The sequence below is a fragment of the Antennarius striatus genome, chromosome 15 (assembly GCF_040054535.1).
Source record: "Antennarius striatus isolate MH-2024 chromosome 15, ASM4005453v1, whole genome shotgun sequence".
Lineage (NCBI taxonomy): Eukaryota > Metazoa > Chordata > Actinopteri > Lophiiformes > Antennariidae > Antennarius > Antennarius striatus.
In genome coordinates, this window is record NC_090790.1 from 16604186 (window position 1) to 16626121 (window position 21936).

The 21936-nt window shown below is 41.2% G+C and overlaps 1 protein-coding gene across 1 annotated transcript in view; it reads left to right on the forward strand.

Annotated features, from left to right (window-relative positions):
* The window catches only part of lamc3 (laminin, gamma 3), an 82502-nt gene that overhangs the window by 34622 nt on the left and 25944 nt on the right, over positions 1-21936 (forward strand). The window contains exons 7-11 of the mRNA XM_068334788.1: positions 1238-1336; positions 1961-2097; positions 2820-2939; positions 10786-10984; positions 20572-20681. Of these exons, the coding sequence (XP_068190889.1) occupies positions 1238-1336; positions 1961-2097; positions 2820-2939; positions 10786-10984; positions 20572-20681 (665 nt within the window). The remainder of the gene's footprint in view (positions 1-1237; positions 1337-1960; positions 2098-2819; positions 2940-10785; positions 10985-20571; positions 20682-21936) is intronic.

A 21936-nucleotide genomic window follows, 5' to 3' on the forward strand; every position in this document is an offset into this window, starting at 1 on the left:
TTTCTTTCTTACAATAATAGGTATGCCGTTTAATAAATCAATTCATTCAGACCAAGCACTTGTCTTGTCTGCTCCTTGTTTCTGTTCAATGACAAACAAAGGTCGATGTGAATGAGACAATTTCACATATACAGCTATATCAGTTAAGTTAATGTAATAATCAAACTGTTTGTTAAATCCAGAGTGTCACTAATGAGCGAAGAAAAGATGATAAATCAGTATTTCTGGGTATGAATAATTCCTTGAAAGGCTTTTGTTTCAATGAATGTTGTCTCTAGCTGCAGTAACCATTTGTTTTCAGCAAGAAGCTGAAAGAAACCTGTTTCAGATTTCAGCATCAACAGCAATCAGACGTGGTGAAATATTTAGCATTAATAGAGTTTATTAGCCCAAGATAAGACCTAAATTTCTATGTCAGGGGTAGAGGGAGACAACACTTAAGCAAAATATGACTAAAAGCTGTTTTCATGAATGAATGCTGCTCCATATCCGGTGAATGTTTATAGCAGTGTTTCACACGATCAACACATGCAATAAAAGGTCATCACTTCCAGCGTTTGCAGATTGTTTTCACTTTATGAAAACCTGTCACTAACATTTTACTTACGATCTATGATGATGACAATTTAGAATAATACTTGAGGTTGTCCAAGGTTCATTCTCACTGCATCTCATTGACGTCTCTTGTTCAAACACCAACATCAGGCTGTTGAGTTCAGGTGTGAATTACACAGACCACTGAAGCAGAAAGGAGTACAGACAGCTTGCCTTCGGATAATTGAATTATTTGTAATAGTGCCTCATTAAAAAAGAGATTCTGCATTACAGTTTCAAACAAAAGCTATCAATCAATGAGGCTGATCAAACCAATCTTGACATAATCCAATTCACTGCTGACCTACATGCTCGATTTCATCAATGCTGTTTACAAAGCCTTTTAATTTTTGTCATATGTTGTCAAAGATCATGTTTAAAGAGGGAGGCCCAGGTCTGAGCTCAGAGATGGAGCCCAGCGTACCTGAAGTGTCCTTGGGTTTAACACCCCCTGGTTTCAGGGGCATCCCGTCACCATCTGTGATCTGGAGCGAGCTGAGAGAGATCCACTGACGTCATCCCATTAATTTGTCCTTGTCTTGAATAATTCCTGCTCAGCAGCATGTGTTTTCCCCCATATATGTACTCCAAGTGCGTGCAGTGGATGAGAATCTTTCATCTTCCCGTCACTTCCTGTCTGTAGGCTGTGCGACTGCGAACCCAGCGGGAGTGTGGATGAATGTTCTCCTGTCGACGGACGCTGTCACTGTAAGCCCAACGTGGAAGGACAGCGCTGTGACAGGTACCGTAAGGTCGTTGTTGACTACTTATTATTAATTTATGTACAGAGTTTAATATATTTTGGCTGTGTCTGACCTTTAGCATCGTCATTTTAAGGAAAAAAATTGGTTATGACTTGTTTGTCATTCTATATTTGCAGCTATTGTCCTAAAAGCAAAGGTTTAGAATCCTTTATCGTTAAGTTCTGGGGTCGGATGGGAATGGAATTGTTACATGTCAATAAACAATTTGCTTCTCGCCCAACATTTCTATCTCATTCCTCAAGGCCACAGGATGGCTCTGATAAAGTGGCTGTAATAGTAGCAATGCGTTGAGCCCCAGGTCTCAGCCTATTGAATAATTTTGTGCTGCCTGTGTGTTGAATTATTTTTACGGCTTCACGGATCATAGCGCTGGTCCCTCTCTTGTGTAATTTGGCTTGTGTAGAAGCTGATGTGCGGTGTAGCGTTATTTCTGGCCCTGCCAGGTAGTGTCTATAGGTCAGGGTTCCTCCTTTCAGAACTCTGCGGCATCCAGCACGCTGAGAATGAGAAATACACCGTGAAAAAGATGTGGTAAATAGCTGCACAAATATACGTTACTGACTACTGTAAATGAGTGTGCATGCAAACGTGTGTGTCTACAGATGCAAGCCAGGCTTCTTCAACCTACAACAACTAAACCCAGCAGGGTGCCAGCCATGTTTCTGCTTTGGACACTCGCTGGCCTGCTCCTCCTCTAATCACTATGCGGCTGTCAACATTACTTCTGACTTTATGGAAGGTATTGTTTCAGGCTCAGCAGCCATAAACGAGGCTCCCTTGTAACTGTGGGACTGTTATTACCCTGATAAAATTAACAAGACCAACAATGTTCACTGTATTCTCCCTGAATATGCAGCCTCTTTATTTTATTTAACTGCCACATCTGATCACGCTGCTGTTTATTGAAGGATATGTTGTTTCACTTTCATTATGCAAAACCAATTTGCAGCCCATATTCAGCACAATGAAATGAGTTGTAAACTCAGGAAATGCAAATGCAAAGAAGTGAGCATCCTGGGAAGGATTTTGGGAAGAATATTTAATGATTCACATTCTTTTCAGTCGGTTGTTTCAGAGGTTGGCATGCTAGATGTGGGTAGCTTGTATATGAAGGAGATGCATCAAGAAAGCAAAGTTGATCTAACCAAAAAATCTGGAGCTGAACTGCGGTGCTTTTAGTTTGAGACGTCTAAGAGAGACATCTTGTACAAGTTTGTACATCAAACCTACTTCTTGAATTTGCATGTTCTTTTATTTAGATTTTGAGATCTCAAGGTCTTTCTATCTTCCTTCCTTTCTTTGTGGAAGAGAGATAAATAAAACCAATAGAAAACTAATCCACACTTCTGCTCAAACATTAAAATCTTTGCAGACTCTTCTTGCCACGTATAAATCCTGAATGTCACGTAAAAACCGTTTTGTTTGAAATACAATGTAAGAAATGAGCTATTTTATATCCAGACCAAGACGGTTGGACGGGGGTGTTCTCCGAGGGGCAGGAGCACCCGCTGCTTTGGAAGGAAGGTGAAGTCTACCTGCTGCCTCTTTCCGAGGAAGACATCGGCTTCTATAAAGCTTCCGGTGAGTCAGAATTCAAAATAATAGAGATGTGAACTCTGAGATAAAGTCGGATTGTTACCTCAGCTTGTCTCAGAAGGTGGTGTTTGCTGCCTGTTATATTATTAGATAATTAATCCTCCAGATGTTGCTGTTGTTGCAAATATGTAAATGATAATATCACCGGTCGAGGATCTGTAATAGCCATAGAGTGTTCCTGTTGTTCCTTAGTGAGATTAATGGGGATCTTTGGCATCAAGCCATGCAGCAGTTATTCTGACAGCATCCGCTCCAATCCACTATCAGAGCCATTAGAAGATAAGAGAATAAGCTGGCCGGGCTACAGGACTTAGGGCCCATTTCTATCACACGCCCCGGCAGCAAAGGCCTGAAGGAATTGGATGTCTTCACCATGCTGGAGAAGCAACAAAGTGAAAATTGGCTTGGGTTCGTCTTCGTCCCCGCTAAGTCTGTTCCAGCCGTCAGCCCGTGGGCCCTCCAGCCACCATGCATCCCACAGCCAAAGGCAAAACAGTAGCAATCCCATTAACTCAGCATCCTGGAGGTTTAATGCCCAATATGTGAAGTGAACGACTTCGGTTCGGAGGCGTCTTTTTTTAGAAAGATGAAAAGCTTAGGCCCGGATGTGACAAAGCTCGGTGGTCAGGCATAATTTGAAGCATTTCATCATGAGCGCGTTAATAAGACAGCAATGTGCAAATTGGACCGCTGCGAATGTGTTTGCACGCGCACGTAAGTCCATAATTAATACTTGCATGCCTTTCCAAATATTTGTGTAATTATAAATGTACATAGTTAATAGTGTTTTTAAAAGTTGCTTTCTTCTTCTATATTAAGTAGTAGTAGTCTCTGCAGGCTGACACACAGATTAGTGGCCCGGCTGGCCGAGAGCAGCTTTGTGGCAGCCTCCTTATCTGCTTTGCCCAGTGCTTGTTTATGTTGTTTCTCAACATAATAAATGCACAAATCTATTTCCTTGCCACCCCTATTAATGATCTAATTTTCTCTTGCCTTCTCTTTTTTTGCTATAGAGGTTGGTGTGTACAGTTACTTTCAAGATTAGAACAGAGTGACAGCAGCTTTGGAAACAGCACTGGAATTCTCTCTCTCTCTCTCTCTCTCTCTCTCTGTCAGACACACACATAAAAAAAACACACACACTATCTCTCTGCTCTTTTTATTTTTAATTTGTATTTGCGCTGAAATCCCTCCACTGTGTTCTCCGCCAAAGTGGGAGATAATTCTGAGTGACAACTCCACATCGAACATCACACAATAAGCATTTTCTGTGATTCTCTTCGAATGCATCCGTCCCCGCGATTTGTCTTGGGCTTCAGCTGTCACAAGAGGAACGGGATTCAATCAGTGTTTTTTTTTTTTTTCTTTTTAATTCAAAAATTGAATTAGTAGAGTGGAGTTTTCGAGATCGGTTTAGTTCACCCATATCCAGAAATATCAGTGAATGATACAGAGGGCAAAATATGACAATTATTCGCTCAATAGTCCCTGACAAGGAGCTTTCAGGCCAAACAGGAAGAATTCAAACTAATGTGAAATAGAAATAAACTTCAGTTGCACTTGTGACCTCACCTTTTTTAATTCCTTAACCATGACCATCAAAACCACATCCAATCAGGACTTCAGAATCAATCCTACAGCCTTGCTAAATAACATGTATTTTGAATGCTTGACCGTGCTTAAATGAAGGTAGAAGTACGTGACTGTGTATTTGTGAGTGCACTTGGGTTCACAATCTTCCTCCAAAGCATGTGCACCATCACTTGTCCTCCTACAAATCCAGGACATCTGCTTGACGGTTGACACAGACGCAGCTCAAGTCCCTGTGGTGCCTCAACAGACTGAGTACTTGAGCGAAGCTGCCAGGAACTGTCATAGAGAAACAGGAAGTTCCTCCCAAACAGTTGCTTTGACCTGCCTCCAAGGACTACGGTCACCACTTGAATCTGCTGGACTACAACTGTGGCCGTTTTGGTCAAGCGACTTTCGTGCTGAAGGGGACGTGATCGAACATAAGTCCTTACAGCCATCTGTTGAGGACCTACCAATGTAGATCTTTTTCATATCTGAAGTGCCAGCCGACCTCCTAAGCCTGAAGCAGCAGGGAGGCACAAAGAGAGGAAGATGGAAAGAAAAATAAAAAGAAGGGAGCAGAATTTTAATGAAATAAGCCTCTAGTAGACGACAGGAGAGCAGCATATGCTTCCTCTTGTGTTCTGTTGAGGAGTGACAGAGAGAGTAAGAAGAGCAAAGCTCCATGAGAACAGCTCCAGGCTATATCTGTCACTCTGATTCAACCTGAAATTGCAGCTAAGAGCCTCACAATACCTGAGTGCTACCTGCACCCAGGTCTGCATGTAATTCAGTCTGGTGGCCTTGTCGTCAAGAAGCATAGGCAAAAACATACAGGAGATGTAGCAAATGGAAATGAAGGAATTGAGTGGAAAGACGAAGGCCGAGAGAAGAGAGGGAAAAAATCAGATAAAAGGCATTGAAGGAAGAAAAACAAAATGAAAGTCAGCTTTGTTGCAAAGTGAAGGAGTGCTTATGGAAGGTTTGAGTGGGTGAGTAAAGAGTTTTTTATGGTTGAAAGTAACTCAGTTGTGCAGTGTTTTGTTTGACCCCATAAAAAAGGTGAAATTGATACCTATTCCAAATGGTCACACTCACAGGATTGGTGAAAGGTCTGTAGTTTCTGTCTGGTTGCATCCACCTTCCTCCTCAATCCCTCTCACAGATTTCAGTTGTCTGTGTGTCTGTTGTCTTTACACAGTGAACTCTGGGAAGTCACCTTATTGACGCTCAAGCTGTAGAGATCACTGTGAGGAATGAAGAAAGAGAGCTTCCTAGAGAATCAATGCCCACCCTTTTGCCACGACATAGTTGGCAAAGCAGGTTTGGTAGATTATCTGCATTATTGCAGAATTCAGCCCAATCAATTTAAGCATCTGAAGAAGCAGGGATGCGCCATCAACAGAATTAACAGGTTAATGCATGGGGACCCCAAAAAACGTAATTCTCCACTGGGTTCTCAAAGATGCAAGATATTTACAGCATGCATGGTTTGAATTTCTCTAAAGAGGAAGTAAAGTGTGGAAGGCCTGAGGAACAGCATTGAAATCTCAATGAAATTGCATGCTGTTGAAGGAGAAGGGATTGCTATAATAATCATAACCTTATAACGTTGTGACATCTTTCCTCATCAGCTTCATGTAGCTAAACAACTTCTTGCATATATATACATATATAAGCATGTCTGCACCAAACAAGGCCTTGCATTTCCTTTTTAATAGTGCAATCAATGAGCATGTGTCTGAACATGCCTTAAAGAGTCCAGCTGAATAAAAGTGTGACTTTCCTCTTATTCGGTTAGTTTTCCGGTCACATATATTGTCCCTGCAGGCAGTACAGTTCAGTGTGTGACCGGTCATCCTGTCACTATTGGTATTGACTTTAAATTTTGACCGTCCAGCCTTTCCCGTCCGACTGCGTGTTAGTCGATTTCAGAGTTTCCATTCTTTCTTTTTTTTTGACCCGATGTTTGTCAAGGCAGCTGTGATTTAATTCAAATTGAGAGGATTTTATTGTTTTGGAGCTAATCCCCTTGATTGATTCTGATCTCCACCACCTTCCCCCGAAAGTTATATGAGCGTCTATCATTTGTGATGAAAAGTTTCTCCAAGCGCACCAATAGCTCAGTCTAATGGACTTGTAGAAACAAAATAGAAATAGAGCCATGAGTTGAGGCTTTGTATTTTTCAGTGTTTGGAGCACGTGTGTCATAGACTCATAGAAAAACCACAACCAAACTATTTTTTCATAACAGTCAAGATGATAGGACTCTGTTGGATTAACTGATATTGATGAGAGTCCTGTGGCTCGTTTCGATTCTCCGAAAGGTATTTCAAACAATTTTTCATATGGGAATGAGAAAAACCAATCAGACCCCAGAAGAGTCAATCAGCTCCTGTCTGTTGTCATTTTTAACAGAGATTGCGACACAGCGAAAGCGCTTTATGGGAACACCGTTTGCTGATTTACACCAACAAGAACAATTGGTGAACAACATCGATCCAGTGTGAGGTTTTTGATACCGGAGCAGAGTTCAGCGAGCAAAAGAAGTGCAAACACAGCAGTGTCACTGCCAAGCTGCGTATTGCTAAGAATGGATCACCATGGTGTAACAAACAATTTATTTCCTCGTTAAGTGGTATTTGCTCTGCACTGACATTTTTAGTTGATTTTCTTCCTCCTGTTTGTGTTACCTGCTAACTGCTATGATCTGCTTTTCAAGTCCAGTTTGGATTGCATTCTGATCATCGAAACACCGATGTCTCTTGCTGTCTTTCCATCTCATATCTCCAGGTATGACTTTTGCACCACTGTGGTGCAACAAAACATCACACCTTTTATCTGTGATGTCATTGTGGAATAAAGGCGTACCAGCCCCACTTTGAAAACACTGTGCTAATGAGGTTAATCACTGCTCCTTCACACGCCGAACAGTGTTCTTCCACCGTATTCTCTCACTCTTTCAAGTGCACACTCTTCAACACAATGAATGAGAAACAACAACAGTAAAAGATCTCACACCCCTCCTTTCCCAACAGCACTGCATAATTGTAAAGATGTCACAAACCTATGCTTAACTTAAAGCAACATAATGACAAAAGGTGGATTTGAAGGTTGGACAATGGTGTCCATGTGCAATATCCTTTTATAATTTCCTGACAATGTGGCAATGCCCTCCCAGGGAAATCAATTTCTCTGCTGCTTCTTGCCCCTAAAAAAGGTCTAGAACATCCCTCTAATCCCAATATTCAATGGACTCACCACTGAAGCCTGGGGCACTCTGCCCTGGGGGCTAGATGTGCTGCTGGGGCATCTTTGAGAAGAGAAGCCATGGCGAGAAGAATGAGGGTCTTGGCGAAGCTTGCATCATAGACTGCAGACACGATGGGCATGATGTTTTTTACAGGGCAGCCAGTTTTTCCGCAGCCATTCCAGCTTGTTAGTTTTAGAGTGGGGCTTAGCCGAGTGACACAATGTAAGGCAGAAAGGGGCGGATAATTTTGGATTGTGTACGTTCAACTCTCAGATGCTTCCAATTGCAGCTTTAAGTAGGGGTATTTAGAGATATCTAAACTTTTCCAGTCTTTTCTATTTGCTCTGTGAGATAAAGTAATGAATATAAATTCATGGCAATACACTGACAGCGGATTACACTTACACATGAATAATTCTTTCATTGTTTTTCATAGTGATTCATTGCTTTGGAGAGGAGCCCACCGGCGGGTACAATCCTGGATGGTCTATTAGGGCCTTGAGTAATTATGCTTTGGTGCTCCTGTCCTCACATACAGAGAAAGAACAGCCCAAACCACACTGATGCAAATCAGACTCCAGCAGAATAAGGGCCAGCAAGCTACATCTGAAAAATAACCACTCACAACCATAAGGGAGCATTTTAGGAGAGAATATTAGCTTGGTCACACAATAGTATCACTGTGCTCATTACCCAGTGCTATGCAATGGATCTGCAGTCTATATTTCTTATTAATCATTTCAAAAATTATTTCTGTTGACTTTTATTTTCTGTGAACATGAGTTTCTTACATTACTCATTATTACAGAGCATCACTCTCCAAATATATGTAATTGCCTCTTCTCCGTGCCCCAAAAATAGTGGCTCTGCTGAGACTGCTCTCATTTTTAAAGTTAATGGAGCAATGAGCCTCTGCTAGTGGAGATGCTATTCTGTTGAGTGCAGCTTGAGTATATGGTGCGTCTGAGTGACTGAATGGAGAGACCAAAATTTTATTATGGCAGAACAACCTTATGGAGGAGGATGGACAGATGATAGGTTATGAGAATATCTAGTTATTTTGCAGACAAAAAACACAAATACAAAAATACAACTGAATATGCATCCATGAATAATTTAATTATGAAGCAATAAGGGGTAAAGAAATATATTATTTTCTCCTACTTCAGTCTTAATAAACACTAAACATCTACTTGAGCTGCTTGGGTCTAAATTTGATCCGGTATTGGTGGCGGCCTGCCAGATCCAGGACCGAGTATTGATCGGTTATTTCATTTAAATCCTATATAAGTTGTTTATCTACCTGTTAAAGCGTTTAGTTGTGAGAGCGCTCAATGAAGGCATTCCTGTCTATTTGGTGATGGATTTAATCAAAGCCTCGTTTGTTCCGGACAAGTTGATTTTCTTTTCTTTTTTTTCTCAGCCCGCGTCATCGATATATCAATTCTGAAACTATGCTGCAAAGTGTGACGGCTCGTTTCACTTGAGAAAGTGTTTCGTCTTCCCTGATTGGTGGTCCTTCGGCCGCTGCGCCTCATCCTGACTGGCTATAATTATGCTACTTTATTGATTCTGAAGTCACAGTAACATGAATGATGCCTCACTCGACCAGAAAGTGTGACTGATCAGTCGTGTAATTGAAGCCTTTCCCCTATAATCATTGCCTGTATTTAATATCCTATAAATACTTGTGAATCCTGACAATAAATACGTGAGCACTGAGCTTCATTCATTCGTGCAAACTCAAACTGGAATCGTAATTTTGTAAAACCAATACATATTTGATGGAAGCAGAAATTTGATTTGATTTGATTTTAGAAACTTGTGAAGCCTTTTAAAGCTTATGGAAACACTTCGCTTGTGAGCACACAAAAAGAAATAAAAATTAATTTAACTCCCCTGCATTGACACATTTTTAAAAAAAAATAAAGCAAGAGACACTTTAGCTGGAAAGATGCAGCAAGAATATTAACATTATAATTCATAATTACACAGTAATTGGGAAAGCAAATATCTTTATTTATTCAACCATGAAATATATGAAATAATGGAAGCAGAAGAAACAATTTAGACTTAATCAAAATAATAATTTCATTGCTTATTACTTGAAAAAGTAATAACTTCATTAATTACTTTAACACCTCACTGAGTAGTACATCAGCATAACCGAACGATGGGAATAAACTCAATTCAAGGTAGCAAAAAGTGGAGCTTTACAAAAGTTTTTCAGGTCAGATAAAGACAATGATTATATTCAGCCGTACATATGACCCGCGGATGAACAACAAAGCTTGGCAGAGATGATAAAAGTGGGTTGTTGGTTGAGCTGAGGAACGATCAGACAGTTGAATTACTGTGAATGACGGCAGAGGCCCCTTGCAAGCAAAATCACCCACTCAAGTCCTCGGCACTTCCAAACCCCAGAGGAGCTCAGGATGTACTTCACACATGATTACGCTCAAAAACAAGGTGGCAACCAAGCGTGCAACCTGTCAGTTTTGCCCACTCACTCAGCCAGAGCTGCTGCAGAATGGCAGCCTAGTTGTTTCTTCTCAAAATTGTTATGATTTATTTTCTGTTTTTTTTTTATCCTAACTTGTTTACATTTTCACATCAGCGTATTGATGGAGTTTTTTTTTTTTTTTAATTTGCTGATTTAATATTTTCATGAAAAGTGCAATTTGTGTGTGTTTTAGGAGCTGGTAGATGAATGGAGTGGTTGTCTAGTGGTGGCTAGAATCTTTGAAGTTGTATTAATGTGCTGTAATGAGCCGAAGTGAATAATTACACACAGACTCCTGCAGTTCTTCATGTGGACTTGCATGATCTCTGGTCTCATAGGCACTGACACCGACTCAAATTGAACGGAATGGGGGGAGGTATTAATGACTCTACGCTAAGTCAGCCTCTAAAACAGCCTTTCTGCGCTTGTTACACTGATACCAGTCAGTTAGCTTGGAATAATAAAGCCGACTCACCCACCTCTCCATCACCCCCTCTCCCCAGAGAAATTTCTGGGTCACCAAGCCTACAGCTACGGCCAGCTCCTCTCCGTCACCTTCACCTCTGAGACCGTGGAGCTGCTCCCCGATCATGTCACCCTGCTCCTCCAAGGTTCTGGAATCGCCCGGTCTGCTGACCTTTCACCTCAACCGGTGCTCGACAACGACCCCGGCCTCACGCCTCGCCGTTCGTTCACCATCAGGTACAATGATGCACGTGTGGTCCTGTCAGTGTGTAAGTCTGTATGCATGGGTTTTTTTTACATATATTAATTTTTTTTTTTTAGATGTTGCACTTAGTCCCTCTGAAAATAGTGTTTGCTTGAATGTGTGCAAAAGAGTGAATGTCGGGATGTTTGTTTTCCACTGCGTCTGTGCAGCTCCCTGTTGATTTCCTTGTTACAATATATGCAGCGTCCGCAGAGTACGGACTATCCAGGACACCCAAGTACTGATTACAGTTCTCCTACGCTGACACGGCTTTCGTGGTCCCAGCAGTGTGTTGGGATATGAATGCAGCGATGAAGCCAGCTCCCTCATGCTCTGGCTGTCATGTGGATCTGGCAGTTCTGGAGCAGCAGAATTATATTTCCATTTTTCCCTTTTATACATTTAGCAAATGGTCTCACCCTGAATGACTTGGAATGTGTGCAGCAGTGAAATGACACAAGTCAGCATACGTGCGACAGAGCGGTAGTAAAGGGGAACAAAAGTCAAAGATGCGCTTAACTGACTTATAAAATGCAGCCATTGTGATATAGAGGTCAGTAAAGATGAGGCATTAACACAAATTCATCTGCAGTGTACACAGCTGAACGGCTGGTTCCAGCTAAATGCTAGAGCAGCATTTGCTAACATTTTGATTTTAGGCTGATGCGTTCACCCCTTGCTAATTGTCATTAAATAAAAAAGAAAGCTGCTTAGAATGACATTATTTATGCAGGCAGTTCATGGAGAGGAGTCATGAATTCTGTATGAAAAATCATGGAGATGCAGTCATTTCAGGCAAAGGTCAACCTTCTTCAGATATCCTCTGAGGATCATGAACATCCACACAAATTTTACACACAATTATTTACATGTTGGAAATCAGAGTTGCGTAATTTTCCTGTAAAAAACACTATGAGAATGCAGTTCACATCAATATGATACAGCACTACAAGTGGGTTAGCATAGTGTCTACAAGCTATGTCCTGAAAATAATTACATGAAATTGTTTCTGTTAATGTTGCTCACTTGTGGGTTAGTTTTGCATTCAGTGAGATATGACCCAGTAACAATGCATTTAGTGCTTCAGAGTCTGTTGAGAGTGACTAGTGATCTAAAGCATGCTTCACCTCAGGCAAGAAAATATTCAAATTATAGTCACCAAAAAGGACATCAGCTACTCTTACATGTCCCAAAAAGTTCTTCAAAAGTCTTTAACTTTTTAAAATCTGCAGACAGCTCGCAGGGAGGGATGTGAGGTAATTCTTTAGCAGATGCAATTTGTAAAAGTCTAATGCTCTGACTCTAGACGGAAGGTCACTGTGGTCCAGGAGGCCGAGGATGGGAGCCCAGATGAAAGAGAGATTGGGTTACAGGAGAGGAAAGAGAGCAGAGTGAAATACACAAGTGATTATAATAGGATGGAAAACTGTTTTCTTCTTTTTGTAATCTAATTCGAAGAATGAAACTTTCATATATTTTAGATGTATTGCACATAAACTGAGATATTTCATGCCTTTTGTTTTTATTTTGATCATTTTCACATACAGGATATGAAAATTTAAAAAAAAAAATCTGCTCATTCCAGATCAGTTAGGAAAAAAAATCAGAAATGAAAAGTCAAAATTCTTGAAAGTGTGTCCATTTATGCACTCAATGCTCAGTCGGGGAACCTTTTTCACAAATTACCACATCAATGGAATGATTGTACTCACAGAAAGTAACTGATTCTGATTCTTTTCATCATGAATTACATGAAACATTCTTCAGTTTGCCTAGATTTGTATATATTTCTGGTTTTTAGAGCTGTAGGCTAAAAAAGAAAGGATTACAGTTTATATATGGAAGGAGTCTAGAATACACACAGGTTTCACTGTCTGAAATAACCGACAAAAGATATTGAATGTTTATTGTAATTTTTCGTGGTGCATCTGTGGTATCAGCACGCGGTGCTGGAGCTGGGATGTGGGGTGGATCCATGGCCTGGGGGTACAGTGTGTGGGCATTTGTCCATTTCCCTCCAACACTGAGGCTTCAGGTTTGACTGAAGCAGCCCCAGACAGCCAGTGGATAAAGTAACATTATTGATCTTGATGAGGTAAAATTGGGCATTGGAAGAGGATAATTGCATTTGCTGGGACACAACAAGCATCCAGACATTTGAGATGATAGTAATAAATAACAGACACCAGATTTTTTTAGCTAGTAAAAAATGAAGAAGGTGAGTGTGTGTGTCTGTCATGATTACATAGTGAATCTGTTTGGAAGGTGCTCTCATTGCAGTCGTTTATTGTGGCCCATCGTTCTGATGTGATTTTCTACTGAATACCTTTGTGTAACATTGTGTGCTTATGAAAAAAACAAAACAAATCCACCCTGTTGCTCTTAGCTGTGGTCTGGTTGCAGTGGCTGCAAACTTGACCCAGCAACATTTCCCTGAAGGCACTCTGAACAGCTCCCGGTCAGGATGAGAGGCACAATCTCATCCGTACGTTGAGTTCTGATTGACCCAGACAAGAACAAACATGAACTCCTTCGATGAGATTTACAGCAGAGTGTGTGACTGTTTTATTATGTGTTCATTTGTAGTTTTTTTTTTTTGTTTGCTCAGGTTTTTGTGTTTGAGTTTGTGTATTCATTTATTCATTTACTCACTTATTTATTTAGTTTTTTGTGAGTCTGTTCTTCCATAGTTGTGTTTGTGCGATTAATTATTCATTTGTTTACTTTTTCTGTTGTTCCTCTTTTTTTTGTACATTTGTGAGTCTTCATTCATGCGTTCGTACATTTTTTTGATCGTTTCACATACTTTGGGAATCACATTGTGTGTATTCCTTGTATGCGTTGTGTACATCCAGAGCTCTATGTCTTCATTTTGTATTAATGACTGCAGCTTCAGTGACTTTTATATTTGACGCTGAAGTTCAGTTTGAACATTTACTTCACATTTGTCAGGAGTCTCTGACCTCCACCGGCACTTTACTGCTAACAGTTTTAAATGTCACCAGGCTGCAGCCTCCCACGTGCACAACACATGTAGCGGTACATTTGTTCTCTAATCACGTCACATCCACACACCTCCAGTCACATTTAAATAAAAGTACCATCTAAAATGAGCAACTGTGAGTGTGAACAACCCTAACAAATCAAAATGTCATTTTGACTTACAGACGTTCATTTTTCATGATGACTGTAGGGCAAGGCCACATCGCTGAATACAGCAGCAATCAGAGGTTGGATATTGTAATAAAAATGGCAGTAATCAAAATCAAGCTGTTAAACAGTTCCTGTTACATGGAGCTGATGGTGTTTACACACTTGGATCTGGCAGCTTCCTGTTTTTGCTTCCCTGTGATTACGTTACGTTGGGTGTGTGGCAGTTGCAGGCTAATAATTTGTGTTGTCGGGACTTGATTAGTATGTCTGTTTGGAAACTGAGAGGAAAGCATTGATTGAATTGTTTTCCCAGCTTGCTTTTTATTTTACTGTATCATTTGTTTCTATTAAGTTTTTATTTAGTTTATTAGATTCCTATGTGAAGAAATTTGTGTTAAAAATTCTTTTTTTGTTAAAAATTCAAAGCTGGCAAAAGACGTGAGAGAAAGCGTTTTGAAAAGTTCAGATGCGGCAAATTTCTGTTTAGTTTAAAACTTCATTTGTATACCCAGACTATGTTCTCTTTATGAGCAGGAGTGGCACACAGGGTGGAAACTGCAGCCAATCAATTAAGTTGGAATAAAGTTATCAAGCAATGCCTCGGCTGCAAGCAGGGAGCGAAGGAACAATTACAGCCACCAGCATCTCCTTCGCTGTGCATCTACAGAAACAGTTTTAGGATAGATTTAACTCCAGAAAAATAAGCGCATCCAGAACTTTTATCTCTGACCAGTCTTTTTTTTTTTTTTTTACATTTTAACAGAGTAGGCCTCACCAGTTTACAGAAAGGTGGACTTGACCTACCATCACCCCTTAAGATCCTCCAATTTGTTATTGATATTGACCCTCAAGTATTTTTACAACTGTGCCACAGATACATTTTCTCTTGGAAAATCCTCCACCAGCCCTTTTATCTCACATTAAAGCTTCCTCTTGATTCTCCTCTCCCCCAGTTTACTCCCGTCTCCCTCTCGCCCTTCACGGTAAAGTGGTCAGTCTGGAGGTGGTTTAGGGACTGGAGGAGGCAGACTAGGGCTGGGGAGGTGAATCCTGCCGCGATCATCTGCAGGGGAGAGGTGGTGTAATCAGTCACAATGTTGTGGCTACATCTCATCAGGTCCATCAACCTGGGGAAGTGGATGCATCTGGCTTGGCGTCAACATTAAACCTCTAAAAAAAAAAGGAAAAAAAAAACAGGCTTAAATCACTCTATTTGTCCTCCCTTCTCTCACTTGGCAAAGTATTTTGAAGCCGGTAATCCTTCTCATCCAACCCAGCACCTCCTTCACAGGGTTTTGTTGCAGTTTGTCTTCAATTCTGCCCTCGTGTTCCTGTCTTTAATTCTCCTCCTCAGTGCCCACAGACCAACTTAACTTCTTCCCTCTAGCCGGCGCTGGAAGATTTCTTTCTCCCATGAGGAGGGATTTACATTTCTTTGTTTTCATGGGTTTAAAATTAAACACATAAAACAACAAACTAATGGAATTGAAGTGCCCATGTGAAAATTGACATGTTACACAGCCAGGAAAGCCCCTTATTGTCCTCTGGGTGTTCCACAGGGTTCCAGTCCATCAGTGCGAAACATTCTTGTCAACTAACCACCACTGCCTGTTGGTTGCTACTGTCTTAAATTTTGAAGAGACTGAAGAAAAGGGTACTAAAGGTTGTACATTATTAGAGGGTTTGGGGCGGCATTGGATGGAAGATGACATGATTTAAGCGTGAGCAAAGAGTAGGTTAGATTCTCCCTGAAAAAAGATCGGATAGTGAAGTCGACCAAATTGTGCTGTTGGAAAAGGTTAAAGTTTAGGCTCAAAGTAATGCATGCTTCAATAATTAAGTAACTTCAGATAAAAGTAACGGTAAAATGAAACTTCTAAACTACAGTAAATAAATGTTGGAAGAGGGCCAGAGTTAAAAATGCTGAATTAAATTAAATGTCTGAAATAAAGCTCCGATCAACTGTAAAGACATAAAAGAGAATAATTAAAAAAAACCCTAATAAAATACATATGATGACTTCAGAAGTGACGCAGTGAGATGTAGTAAAAATGAATAAATGAGCCTTGGAGACTTCGGTCAAAACTGTATCGTCTTCATCTGAGTGACGGCTGCCGGACCATTATTTTATTTTTTTACTGACTCTAAGAGAAAGAAGCGGCTGACATTCCCTGTCAAAAGATTGGAGTCACTATCTGAAACTGTCTGAGATGATGCATTGAGCTCTGACTCAGCAATCAGCTTGCTGGAGCGTTTAACAACTGTTTGTCTAGACTCCCCCGGGTGTCAGAAAACTCGTAACGTCGTCTGTGGTGGCGAGAAGACGATGACTCAGGACTGGTCAGCCTCATTAAAATCAACAGGATTAAAGAGAGCAGGAAGGCCAGGAGAGAATCAGAATATTGTGAGTGAGTTGATTGCGTAGGTTGGGGACAGAGACATAAATAAGTGTTCATGAAGTATGTCTGCAGCAAATACTCTCCACATGATTATTAACTGCCTGCATGAATCTTTAATGATGATGGTCCATTTGGAGGTTTTAGGAGCTGCCCACATATAGCTGTCCAATTTCATCAGCGCCTCAAAAAGTGTTAAAAATGTGGTTTGGATTCAGACGACAGCCCTCAGTATCCCACAATAAATTGGTCCCACTTTAAATCATGTAGTCAGGGAACGTCATGCATCCGTCTTTTAATTACCAGGGTTTTCCACTTAGGTGCTCATCAGCAGCGGTGAATGGAGAGAGAGAAAAAAAAATCCACTGTGAGTAGAAGATAATGGAAACCAGGCATAAAATGTACTGTTTGTTCCCATCAGAGGCCAGGTAGTGAATGAATGGACACTGGGTTCATCTGATAAGCACCCCAGATTCAATCCGCTGAAAATCAAGTGTAAAACCCAAGAAGAAAGAGAAAATGTAAAAACAAAAAGAGAAACATGCATGCAGATAGGATAGCACCCGTGTGTCAAAAGTTAAATATTCACCCTCTCCTCAAACCCCTGAAGAAACTGTCGTTATCTTCAGTAGCTACAGCGGCTTATCGGGAGCTTTCTTTTTTAAAAATGAAAACATCGTTCATATTGATTATGTTTCCACCTTGCATTCTTTACCCTTTCTTCAACCCTCGAGTCTAAATTCGAAATTTAAATATGTGACATGCTCTTATTATGGAGCTTAAGTTCTTGCTCCATCAGAGGATCCGGCCTGTGATCCCTGTTTATGGGCTGGATTGTCCCATTTGAAGCCTCTCTCTGGTGCCTGTGCATTAATAATGAGCTTCCCCTTTAGCGAGGAGAGAAAACCCCTGCAGAAAGAAGCTCTGCAGTTCCCTTTCTGAAATGTACTGGAGCATGGAGGACAGAGACTGTCATTAAGTCCTCCTCTCTGGAGAAGCTCTCAACAGATCTCATTACACTTCTCAGGTACATGCACAGATGCACTCCACTACCCGGTGCGCCGTTCCCTCGTCCTCCCCCTGCCTCTTCCAGCCTCTCATACACTCCGGCAAACATGTTAAGAATTTGAGCATGTCTGACACAAAACCTTTTGATCCACGTGGGTGTCTTGCCGTGTGATTTGCAACATATAATACATAAAAGAAAAGTCCACACACTTGTTAAGAAAACAGGAATTCACGTGTTTTGCTGAAGGCGTGCTGGTGCATACATAAACATGAGCGAACACACGTCTCTTGTGACTGACGGCATCCCCCTTTCATTGAAGGCAAATGTATTAACCTGTTAAGTGGCTATGTGTTCCCACCCGGTGCAAAGTTCATTTCAAAATCAGATGTAGGAAAAATATACCGGAGCAGTGGGATGTGAGCCAAAGGGGTTGATGAAGGGGGAGGAGGTGGTTAAGTCAGCATCCACCCGTTCCTCTCAGCCTTCCTACGTTCCCATGGAAGCAGTAGGCCAGGAGATTTCATCGCCTCGCTTGTAGCCATATGTCTGCATCTCCTGCATGTAAAGCATAATATTTACACCTCCAGCGCTCAGCTACTTTTAACAATCGACTGATAAATGTTCACTGTTTTAACTGCCAAACGTGTTTGGGGGGGTGGGGGATTGTTTGTGCGAATGCCTTCAGAAGATATGAGCCAATTTGCAGCTGTCATCACAACGCTGGTAGCCGTACGTGCATTTGGTCCATCTGGCACCAAGCTCATTTCTGAGAAAATTCACAGACGTGGATCACAGCTAAGGGTCAGCTGAATATATTGAAGATAAAGCAGAATTTGACAGGTGACTGAGAAAAGTACGAAGAAACATGAAATTATTATGTGCCTCAGCAAACCTATGAATTCTTTGTGATTTATATGGGCTTACAATCCCAGGCCAGAAACACAGCTCTTGTGCTGCTCACATTTATCTTTTTCAGGTCTGTGTGAAAACAAATATCTCATTCCAGATGTATGGATTGTTGACATGTTCCTTGGTTCCTATTAAACCTTTGCCGTGCATTTTAATAAAACTATTTGTCAAGCCTTTAGTTAGGCGACGGCAACAGCAGGGCCAGAACATTTACATGAAGAGTCAAAAGATCTTACTCTTGACTTCTTTCATTGTTCTACAAACTCGGACGCTTGGAAAGGCGTGAAGCCAAGCAAAGCGTGGTAGCTCATTCTCTGATAAGGACCAGAGTTAGTATCTATAGCTCTAATTGATATTAATAGATAATCCCATTAATTTGAATTCACATTGGCGTAGATATGCTAATAACCTACATGCATGGATGGTCTTTCAGTATCCCGTTTGTATTTTCTATCTTTACGCTCATGTCTTTTTATCCTCCATGTACCTTATCGGGCTCATCTTTCTCTGGGCTTCGCTCACACTTTATGTTTTGCACTGTCGCTCATCTTGCATCTCTATCTCTGCTCTCTCTCTCGCTCTCTAAAGGGTATTGGCATGTGTGTGTGTGTGTGTGTGTGTGTGTGTGTGTCTGGTATTCTTTTGGGCTTCTCTCTCTTGATGATCTCCTCTCATCCTTAGTGGAGCAGGCTTAATTACATCGTGGCTCTCTGCGCTCTGCTTGGTGCTGATTAAAAGGGACACTGATGCTCTGTAGAGAAAGCCGGACTGGGAGTTTGTTCACTTTCAAGCACACTCTGCTTATCGCTGTCTGACCAGCTCCATTACGATGGCTTTGAAGCCCAGTTTGTAATTGCCTCTCTTTATTACTGTGCCTACATGTCAGGCCATGGAACAAGGACGTGCCGCATCAATGGCGACTGTGTGGCAAGCAGAGAACACACAAACACGCAGAGGCTCGGTCTGAGTTGCAAAGCGAACATATAACATTCAGATGATTGCATACAAAAGTAAACAGAATGTTGTGAAAGGAATTCAGGGTTGGGCTAGGAAGAGTTGACCTAATAAAACAGAGGTCATCAAACACTGATATGAAATGCTTTGCTTAGGCAGGTCATAAAAATAAAGTTTATACATTCTGGTTTTTTTATGATTCTTGCCTATGAATAGGGTTTGAGACTTATGATTGGATATAATTTTCAAAGTAAGATGCCCTTTATAAGGGTGTTGTAAAACAATAGATGACTCTATCAGCAGTTTGTCAGCACAAAGACTCTAAAAACCCAGGAGTCACCGCATGATGCTTTATTGACAGGACTTCACTTCCCTTTTGCGCAATATTTTACGTTAAGCTGGGAATTGGATTCATCAGTGGAGGACAAAGTGGTGCACCGATGTCATTCATGGATATAGTAGAATGATACTTTCAGATGCAGAAGGTTAAATGTCATTGATGCAAATGACTTCTGAGTGGAAAAAAAAGTCGTTCCCTGATTGTGTCAGTCGTTCACCCTCCTTCATCAGACTTCAGGCCAAATCATGTTAAGTCATGTTGAATGTGGAATAATTAGAATAATATCACTGTGACCTGTAGCTGTGTTTATTACACCTGAACACTTGCATCACGCTTCACACTGCTCCTCCTCATCTTTAGCAGCTTTGCAGATTCTTTTGAGAATATCTGCTTGACATAATGATGGCCATGTCGAGCTGGATGTACAGTAAGGGTGTGTGACAGCTGCAGTAAAACGGTCAGATGGCTGCAGTCTGGCTCTGAAGAGACTCAGTGATCAAGGCTCTGAATGTGTGTTCGAGTCAGCACCGCGCTTTTCTTTGCTTTGTGGGTTTGCTGGTAATAATGTGGATAGCTTGGGATAATAATTCAAGCAGTAGCAGGGCAGTTTTTTATCTTCTCATTAAATTACTGAAAGAGAAAAAAGCAGAGCAAAAAACACCCCAGTTGTTATAAATCAGCCACATAATCACTTTTGTGCTCCACTAAGGATTTCGTTCCTCTAAAAAAGTTTCTGTTGTTTAACCATAGCCTTTGGTGTTTGAATGTATCGCATAAACATGGTGTAAATGATGTGTTTGCTGTCCTCGCTTCTCATAGGCTTCACGAAAGCGAGGCGAGATTCACACCGGCATCCTCCGCCTTCGATTTCCAACATCTCCTTTACAACCTGACGTCCCTCAGGATCAGTAACGCTGGAGGACACAACTGTAAGTTTTTGTGGTGGTGTGTGTGACGGCTCTGCTTCCATATCATTCTTCACAATTTAGATATTTCACTTGATGTTTGTCTTTCTTTGCACTGAAATGTTCACATATAGTTCCATTGTGTGAAAAAACAAACAAACTTCATAGTTATATTTAAAAAGCATTTTCATCGCACAACAGCACAAATGATTAAAACTCCACTAAATATAGCTGCTAAAACAATGTCAGGGTTATTTAGGGAATAGTTCAATGTTCCAAATCTGGTTCACTAAAAAAACAGGACATTTATTCCCAGATGTTCAGAACCAGTTCTTGAAATCCTCCTCCTATTTTTCCACCATATCCTCCCTCCTATTCTATCTGATCGTCTGCATTGTAAAACGTGGGCAGGATCTGAGAGGCATTACTGCGGATCAGAGCGCCAAGAAGACAGAACAGCTGGCCAAAAATCGCCAGTTCCCTCACAATTACTTCAATCATTTTAATTTGTTCCTCGGTGCGGGCGTCGTCGCGCGCTGTTGTGTAGCCCCGCACGTACTTACACATGCAGAAACAGGAGCGCAGTCATGCATATTCCCTCTAAATGTTTCCTGTAGCCACCCGCCCACATCAGTGTGCAAACAGTCAACCACATAGCTCACACAGAATCTATTGCACATCACAGGGGAGGAACTGTTTGGTCGGGCCTCACGGTCCTCCTCAAGCAGTGTTAGAAGTGTCTTATTGCTGCAGGCTGAGTGGCAAACTCTAATTTCAGAACCCCGTCAAGCTGTCCTTTCAGCTTCCCTCCGCCTCTCACGCACTCTTTTAATCTTTAAATTTCCCTGTTATAAGAGAAGCATATTATTTTAATGACGACATTGTCTTTTTACAATAAAGGCAGGCTTTGACAGCCGTCTTAGTGAAATCCTGTAATTTTGTCTTCCAGAAAAATTGAGTTCTGAAAAGAGAGCACAGACATTTTGGTGCTTATGAGATGCCACTGACTTAATGGCTTGGTGTACATATGCCTAAGGTGAAGTGTCGAATTCTGCGCACCTTGACAGCTCATGGCTGTTCAGGTTGTTTCACGGTGAGAGGTTTGATGGAACGCTCTCGCACTGCGTGCTTTTAAAAGGAAGTGTTTTTAATGAGATGAAATATAGAGTACAACATCTGAGACCGGTCTTAATCGCACCGCTTCACCCGCTGAATGAGGGAATACAAAATCAGGAGGAAGAGGAGAGGAGAAGGTAGAGGATAAGGCCAGTAATGGAGG